General features: G+C 41.5%; 1 protein-coding gene across 1 annotated transcript in view; it reads right to left on the bottom strand.

Moving 5' to 3' along the window:
• The window catches only part of neb (nebulin), an 83,134-nt gene extending 74,243 nt beyond the window's left edge, over positions 1–8,891 (bottom strand). The window contains 8 exon segments of the mRNA XM_042319336.1: positions 694–798; positions 960–1,169; positions 1,312–1,419; positions 1,625–1,735; positions 3,473–3,547; positions 7,596–7,680; positions 8,068–8,178; positions 8,835–8,891. Coding sequence (XP_042175270.1) covers positions 694–798; positions 960–1,169; positions 1,312–1,419; positions 1,625–1,735; positions 3,473–3,547; positions 7,596–7,658 — 672 coding nt within the window. The 5' untranslated portion in view covers positions 7,659–7,680; positions 8,068–8,178; positions 8,835–8,891.
• Positions 8,892–9,541: the final 650 nt, after the last annotated feature.

Below are 9,541 nucleotides of genomic sequence, written 5' to 3' on the forward strand. Positions count from 1 at the left end.
ACCGCAAGGCCACCCCAGGCCATGACGAGATGTATCTCTAATCAATAGTTGACCTTTGACACAACATGTGATGCCTGTTAGCTACATGTGGTAATGCTCTGCTTGATGATATCTAACTGGATAAGCCAATAAATTGGAACAGCGGAAATCTGAAGTTCACTTTAAAAAAAAGAGCGACAGCAGTGACCATTTTAATTGCATCTTACATGTAGAAATAGCTGCTCAGAGGAAATGGTTCCATATGGAACATCTGAGTCAGCAGAAAACAAAAAGCTCAGGAAGCAAAAATAGAGTTTTTAAATGAAGGGGGTAAACTGTGTTTTCCTGAAGTCTGATTGATGTTGGACACCTTACTGTCCTAATGTGATGTGAGCAATGAATTGTTCCAAGTGAATTACAAAGTGAACCACCACACTCGTGGACGTGGTTCAGCTGACTGACTGACGCAGACACTGCATTCTAGGAAGTGTTGTTGAGAAGGACATTTATGACTTACAACGTTTAAATCATAGAACAACCAGTTATAACAATCACTCAGTGTAAAAAATGAATGCTGTTCAAATACAACTTACAGTAACTTTAAAACAGTACTATAAAACCGACCTAATAACACTGATATCAACTTGCTGTAATCAAAACGAAAAGTGTAGTTAAGTGTAGGTTAGAATACCAACAGGTAGTTGCAGTACTCACATCACTGAGGACCTCCTGTGCCTTTGCCACCCTGCGCAGCTCAGGAGAGTCACTGTAGGGATAGCACATGGTCTTGTCCTCATCCCAGGCCTCTGTGTACAGTTTCTGATCACACAGAAAAACAAAAGGAGAAGTTCAAATATAGAAAAGCAATCTATAGCCACCCTTTTTTGGAATAAAGATGAATTACTTAGATCATCAGACTCAATAAATTAGCCTGGGACAAGTGTTGTAACAGCTACAGTAAAGGCTGAGTATGAAGTTACCTTGCTGTAGTTGGCAGCATTCTTCACAGCCAGGACAAGCTCAGGGGCATCAGGGGGCAGCAAGTACCTGTCCTTAGTCTCATCCCACTTGGCCCTGTACAGAACCTTGCTGATCAACTCCGAGACATGCTTGACATGGGCGATCTCTCTGGCCTCCCCATCGTACAGACTGGTACACTTTACCTTATTTCCCTCCATCCGGTATTTCACCTGGTAGGGGCAATGAATCAAGTGTAGATTTGACCAAAGTTTTATTTTGAAATTATTATTAGTGACAGTGCAACATTGACTGAGACTGTGATATATGATATCTATCAGAGAAGCGGACAGAATAGAACCGAGGCCTCCATACCTCAGACAGCTGCTCCTGAGCCTTCTTGATCCGGACCATCTCAGGGGTGTCAGCCGAGATGTCATAGGGTTTCCCCTTAGCCTTGTCATAGGCATGACGATACTTGTTCTGTTAGGGACACATCGGAACAATGTAACTTCATAATCATGATCCAAAAAGGGGGGCATGAAAAAGCATTGTCTTGGGTTCTCTTCATTAGGCAATATACGGAAGAATACTGAAGGAAACAGAAAAGGGACTACCTAGACATTTCATAACGTTTTGCTACGATGTACCCTAATGAACATGACCTGGTTGTAATGGGCTTGCTTACGTAGGAGAACAAGTCCAGCATCTTCTGGCTGTGGGCCAGGTAAGGAGTCATGAACTTGGAGGTGTCCACCTTAGCCTTCTTCCTGACGACTCTTCTCACCGGAGCGCCAGACTGGGGAACAGAGGTAAGACTGTTAGTCATGTGTCAAACTATGACTGTTGTTCCTTTATGAGAGGAAACCAGGCCAGAGGTACACATCCATTTACAACAAAGAGGCTGGCGAGACAATACAGAGAAACCAGAAACAAGACAGAATCAATGCTACTGTAACAATGACAGAATATTAGTATTATACTAGGTGTAATATAAATAAATGGGTAAACAAGTGAATTACATTTTGACTATCATAAGTCTCTTACAAAAGGGACACGTGTGTGAAAGCAACAATGACTTAGTCTACTTCATGATACTCTGCAACAAAGTTCACTTACCTGCAAGAATTCATTGCAATGGCTGATTAAAAAAATCACCGTAGCTACTAATTGTGGTATTTGACTGTATCAAGGCATTAAATGGAATGATTACATGACCATGTAATTCTACATGGAGGTAATGGGATGGGAGATAATATGGTATTGGCTAGGTTAAGGTCTAGTAGGGACAGAGAATAGGACTTATTATCAGGGCTACAGGAAAAGAAAGGGACTGAGGGAAAGGGACTGAATGAAAGAAAGGAAAGGGACTGAGGGAAACGGAATGAACGAAGGAAAGGAAAGGGACTGAGGGAAAGGGAATGAACAAAGGAAAGGGACTGAGGGAAAGGGACTGAACGAAGGAAAGGGACTGAGGGAAAGGGACTGAACGAAGGAAAGGGACTGAGGGAAAGGGACTGAATGAAGGAAAGGGACTGAGGGAAAGGGACTGAACGAAGGAAAGGGACTGAGGGAAAGGGACTGAACGAAGGAAAGGGACTGAGGGAAAGGGAATGAACGAAGGAAAGGGACTGAGGGAAAGGGACTGAACGAAGGAAAGGGACTGAGGGAAAGGGACTGAACGAAGGAAAGGGACTGAGGGAAAGGGACTGAACGAAGAAAAGGGACTGAGGGAAAGGGAATGAACGAAGGAAAGGGACTGAGGGAAAGGGACTGAATGAAGGAAAGGGACTGAGGGAAAGGGACTGAATGAAGGTAAGGGACTGAGGGAAAGGGACTGAACGAAGGAAAGGGACTGAGGGAAAGGGACTGAATGAAGGAAAGGGACTGAGGGAAAGGGACTGAATGAAGGTAAGGGACTGAGGGAAAGGGACTGAACGAAGGAAAGGGACTGAGGGAAAGGGAATGAATGAAGGAAAGGGACTGAGGGAAAGGGAATGAACGAAGGAAAGAAGAAGGACTGAGGGAAAGGGAATAAATGACAGAAAGGAATTGAGGGAAAGGGAATGAATGAAGGAAATTAAAAGGAAAGGAGACTGAAGGAAAGGGAAGGAGAGACTGGCCATGAACGAGCCAGTGGACAAAAGCAGTGGTGAACAAGACACAATTGACTGCATGCATCATTTAGCAAAATCTGCCTATATGAGGGCTATTTCATCAATCACTCACTAGCCTGAGAAAATGTACATGAAGTCATGATTTGTGAATTACCCAAACAATCGCCTTTTTGTTTGGGAACTCACTTTTGGAATGGCCCAAAAAATGTCTTCCTCGACTTGAGTAAATTGTGAATTGTTAAACAAGGTAGTTTGTTTAATAATCCACAGGGTCACGCACATCGCCTTTTTAAACAGTATCCTTTCTAGAATTTCTCTCCTTTGTTAGGTTTACATCTGTGGAATAACCCCCATGACATGCAAGCACAACCGAAGCATGATAAGCTGCATGTGCTGTTTATTTCACTGTTGTCTTCTACCTGTTGCTTCACCTCTGCTCCCACCTGAGTTGTGGTCTGGTGAGAGGTAGTCGAAGTCACCGTCTCCTCAAAATACTATAAATATAGAAACAACTCGCTGGTTTCAAAATCGCCATTACAAGCAAAAGGAAGACATATCACAAATGTATTGGATGGAGTTTTTCCCCAGCTCTGGTGCAATAATTCCCTGATCTCTGACACATTCAGTTAGCCTTTTATACTGTAAACAACATTGATAAACAGTAATACTCATTCTTATACTCACTTAATACTCATCTGCACTGTCACCAGTGGTAGTTAAGTCAGATATTCTACTTTCAGCACTAACGTTCAGCTACAGTCTTTGACAATTAGCATAATGATATAATAACTACATTCACTATAATGTAATAAAAGGTTCCATATATCCCAGATCCCTCCAGTGACCTTGAAGGTGTCCTTTTGGATCCTGGTATATACTGTGATTACTGAAGAGTGTAATGAAGCCTCTATTCCAGGGGGAAAGAGGAGTAGGAGCCTATAATAGCCCTGAATGACTGCCTGACTGACGGCTCTGTCTGCCTGACTGACTGTGTGCTGGTTGCCTGCCTGCATCTGACAGAGCCCTCTGACCAGACCTGGGTTCAAATCTACTTACAATAATTTCAAATACTTTAGCTGGTTTTGACTGAGTGAGTTTGTCTGGGACAATGGAAACAGTAGAATATTTGCAAAACATGACCTCACTGGCTATTCTTGTTGGTTATTCCATTAACAAGTCCATTGTCCTTGTTGTAAATAGTCGCTATGAATCCAAATATCAACAAGTCAGCTAAAACTGTTTTAATCCTTAGTGATTATACTAATAAATCTCCTTACTATTAGCTTAAATCAGAGAAACATACTCTACTAAACTAAAAACATTCTCACACATGTTCCCTGAATAGCCTGTGTCTAACTTTAACTAAGCCAAACTTATAACCAGTGGCCTCTGTGAGTTGAGAGTGAGACATTGTTCTCTAACTCAGGAAGGTACTCATTGCCATACCATTAATAGGGGACAGCCCGATGAACACATCTAACAACCCTACTGGTGGAACTGTCGAGAAAACCCTCGAACTAATGGTCAGAATTATCATCATTATCGTCCCGACACAACATAGGCCTGCGATTCAAATGCCAAACAGCCTACTGAAACACTGATAGACCAGAGCTGGGGGAAAAAAAAAACGCAAACACTTTAAACAACAGTTGTAAGAGGCCGTTTTCTGACTCTACAAGACAGGAGGAGAATCATACAGGTACATGAACTACCCCACACCCGCTTTGTTGTTGTTCCCCAACAGGGTTTAGAAATGACAATAAACAATGGAGGACAGAGAACAGGTAGAATCTTCTTGTCAGGAGTTGGCAAGACATCACAAACAGATCTGGAATCAGGCTGAGATTCTGCTCCTAACAGAGCTTAGATTTGCCTTCCTCCTCTAGCTAGCTGCTAGTTGCCTGCTGGTTTCTCTCTACATGAATCAACCTCCTAAGCACATCCTATGAGTGATGTTAGCAGACCCAAGCTCGGCTACTGGAGCTGCTACCGTGTGATTTACAGCAGGCAGCACTTCTCACTATGTCAACTGCTAAATGTGTATCTCCTGTGCTGTCCCGTCCCGAGAGTGTTTAACAGCCACATATCAGAGCTCAGAATGAATATTTATCTTACTGGGAAAAAAATATATTGTCAAATTGGAAGTTGAAAAGATCTCAAACTTGATTAACATTAAGAGGGAAAAGCAGCATAACATAAAACAATGTACTATCATGACAAACTGCTCTTGTTCAAATCGTTAAATGCTGCATATGCTGCATATGATGCATAATCCATATTAATAACCACCCTGAAAGGTCAACAAAAAACTGTTGTCCTGAATGATTGTACAATCCACCCAGTTATTATCCGCAACGTAGAGTACTGTATATCCTATAAAATGCACAGCTGCACGTTTCTCCCCAGCCTGTAGATCAGATGAAAGAAGCTATCTTACTATTAAGATCAAAGTCATCTCTTTAAAAATGACCTCCAAAGTGTAGATGGAAGTAGTAGTGAAATCAGAGTGTATTGAGTTGAGCGTATTATTATTATTCTGCATTACAAAGCATTTACATTTTTGCATTAAAGATAAATCTCTTTGAAAAAGTGGATATGTTATATGGGAACCACACAATAACTTTCCAAATACTGTAGTTCATTTTTCTAAATGTTTTGAATTTGTAACAATGACAAATCAGAAGTATCTTCCACACCCTCAATTAGGAAGAAATGATTTGGATTCCCCTATAAGTTATCAACAACATAAAGTTTAGACAAATACGAGGCTAACTTTAACCCTATTTCACCAGGAAATAAGAGATTCAGTTATTAGCCTTCTGCTTTCACTCTTCCATTGGACGCTCTGAGTGGACCATCACAAAGAAATACAATGACACAGTATGAAAACCTATGTTAGAGCTTGGGGAGCTGTCAACACTGGAATAGACTGTGTAGATTATGGTGATACTACATCTCCAGAACTGCCAGTCTGAAGCCAAACGCTTCAAAATGTTTTAATTGTGTGACAGAGGTTTTGCACCAATATTACACATTGTTGAAGAAAGGCAAAGTATAATCTTACTGATACTACATGTTTATATCTAACACAAATCACTGGTTACTTCCAACAAAATAGCAGCTCCCCAAACAATCCATAACTCTTCTGAATGGAACATCATCCCAACATTACTATACATTTTACACCAATAGTGTAAGAAATGTTATAGATGACGAATGATGATGGACTCTTCCATTCATGCATATTGCAGTGCAGTGTAACTTAATACAAATTGACAGTATCTGCAGGAATGACAGCAATGTCTTCACAATGTCTGTTGTGTAATAACTAGACCTATTACATCAGTGTGCTCCTGCCATCAAAGCCTATAGTTGTCAGTAGTTGATCTCTCTGGGAGTCTTGAAGTGGTTGGTGGTTGGTCAGGTGAAGTGTACTTCTACTACTTCTACATCGACTACCAAGTTAAAGTGTTTTCTCATTTTGAACATCACACTGCTTAAGTGCGATGGTCCTTGTAAACAAAAGGGTGTGATTACTTTTTATGTTCATAACTGGGCTTTAAAATGTCCAAGAAAAGAGGAAAGTGGCAGGGGTTTTGATTTTAATGGCTGGTCCCTGGTCTGATTTACAGTTATCTGGACTGTACAGGGCTAGCCAGGGCCATGTCTATAGCTAGCATATAGGAAGATGCGTGTTCTTTGGAAACAGGATCTAACCCTGCTCACAGCTCAAAGACACCTGGACTCCTGAATGACTTATTGGGGTGGTATCAAAACTAAGTTACCTAGTCATAGGGACTGAGTAAAGCTAGCTAGTTAACCTGGAGACCCACCAGTACCAGAGCCAGGGAAGAGAGAAATGGTGCCCACAGAGAGGCTGTCTCGCTTCTAGTCCTTAGGAAACTTTGTTTACAAGCATTTCGCTACACTCGCAATAACATCTGCTAACCACGTGTATATGACCAATAAAATTTGATTTGATTTGACTACTGTCATAGAACTGTGGCCATAGAACTGTGGCCACTTTCACAAAATGCTAAAGGTCAATCAGACATGGCTAAAGGTCAATCAGATTTGTGAACATGGTCCCTAGCTGTGTGTTGCCGCTTTCCATGTTGTCTGTTGTCTTTTATGAATTTTGTCTTGCTGCTTTTTGTTCTGTTGCTATGTCTGTATGCTATGTCTTGCGTGTCCTATGTTGCTATTGTCTATATTGTAATTGTTTTTAATAACCTGCCCAGGGACTGCGGTTGAAAATTAGCCGGCTGGCTAAAACCGGCACTTTTACTGAAACGTTGATTAATGTGCACTGTCCCTGTAAAAAATCAAATTAACTCAACAACTCAACTCAGACCTAAGAACATATGTAGTTGGTTTGGAATGGGGTTGGGGTTCCAGTTACATTTCAATTCAGGAGGTAAACTGAAATTCTGATTCCTATTCTAATTTTCCTTGAATGAATTTGAATTGAATTGACTGAGTCTGAGTACCTAAGACAATGACGGTGTGTTGTGTTGATGTCGCAAGAAAATATGTACTTACCTCTTCCTCAAAAATCTCCTCATCCTCCTCAAACTCCTCCTCAATTTCTTCATTCTCATCCATGATGATGCAGTTTTAGGGGTTTCTACCTCAAACACATAACATCATCAGGCATTTAAATTCTCAATGATGCACCTCCCAGTAAAATACGGTTGAAACTTTACAAGCACAATTCACAATCATCTAGTATCCATAATTTGAACGTAACAGTCAACATCAATGTAAAACTCTGTGTTACAATACATTTCCTCTTTAGAAGGAAAAAGCAGTACTAGTGCCCTCCATAGAGCAATGTGTCTTTACCACAGGCTGAAGGACAACATTAACAGAGATATTTTAAGAACCTGCCTTGCAGTCTCTGGTGAACCCAAACCACCAAAGTCAAAGACAGGATATGGACAGAACCTTCTAACAAAGTCATTCACACATAACATGCACACACAATGATGCCAAACAGTGGAACATGTCGTACCCAAGAAAGACTCCTGTAGTATTTCCAGCAACCTTACAGTAAAGGAAGCTGCTGACTTGCTGTCCACTAGGGTCCCAAACTGATATTCCAATTTGTGTTTTGTCCTAAAGCCTAGACAAGTAAACAAATAAGCGTCAGAATTAACATTCACTCTCAATGTGATCAACTCCAATTCCACACCAGATAAGATAAAGCTCAGGTACAGCTAAAAGGTGGGATCACAGTTGTACTGGAATGCCTTTTGAAGGCCGGTAGACTTTGATGAGAGTTTGACACCTTAAACCCCCCTAGAGCAGTCCTGAAGGGTTGGGACAGCTGTTTGTCATGTAAGTTGATACCACAGTCTGATTGGCTGGCTTTGTTTAGCTAACAGAGCTCCAATGCCTTCTGAGGCTGCAGGTTAAATTTAGGATGGCTGTACTAACTACCCTTTTTTAGCACTCCATTCACGAAAGTACTTTTCCACCAAAAATGACTTGAAAACAGAAGCAGGAGAGGTTTGGAAAATGCAACAAACTCGTGGTGTGTTTTAAAAAGGTGTCCCATTGTTGGCCTGCTGGTCTCTGGAAATCACCTGCTCCGAGACTGCTTTAATGAGGACACAGCCCGTTAACTGGGATTGTTCCTTCATTAACTATCTCTAAACAATCCAAAAGCAGCAGGAGACAAAACTGTACAGAAGACAAAATAGTCCCAAACGATGGCAATGCTGGAGCGGTAAGATGAAAGGAAGGAATATGTTCAGTTTATTGATTCTTTTAGCTTACCAGTTTACTTTAGAGTTTAATTGTTTCCCAAGCCGCCAAAGAGCCTCCCCAACTTCCATCCACAGAAACGATGGGCGACAGCTCACAGCTGCAGCAGCACCGTGGTTATCATGTGGTCCAAACAACCAATCAGAGGCTGGCGCTCTCAGGTTTCAAAATCTAAATATACCTAAGTGATCCCTCAAGAAAATAGCACCTGTTAAGTAAATTTATCTGAGTGCAATATACACTAAGTATACCAAATATTAGAAATACCTTCCTGATATTGAGTTGCACCTTACCCCCCTTCCTTTGCCCTCAGAACAGCCTTAATTCATTGGGGCATGGACTCTACAAGGTGTCGAAAGCATTCCACAGGGATATGTTGGCCCATGTTGACTCAAATGCTTCCCAAGAGTTGTATCAAGTTGGCTGGATGTCCTTCAAGTGTTGAAATGGTTGAGCGTGAAAAACCCAGCAGTGTTGCAGTTCTCAACAAAAAAGAATGGGCACCTACTACCATACCCTGTTCAAAGGCAGTTCACTTTTTGTCTTGCCCATTCACCTTCTGAATGGCACACATACACAATCCATGTGGTCCCGTGTGGCTCAGTTTGTAGAGCTTGCAAAGCCAGGGTTGTGGTTTCGATTCCCACGGAGGACCATTACGAAACTGTATGCACTCACTACTGTAAATTGCTTTGGATCAGAGCGTCTGTGAAATGACT

The sequence above is a fragment of the Oncorhynchus tshawytscha genome, linkage group LG03, assembly GCF_018296145.1.
Source record: "Oncorhynchus tshawytscha isolate Ot180627B linkage group LG03, Otsh_v2.0, whole genome shotgun sequence".
NCBI lineage: Eukaryota > Metazoa > Chordata > Actinopteri > Salmoniformes > Salmonidae > Oncorhynchus > Oncorhynchus tshawytscha.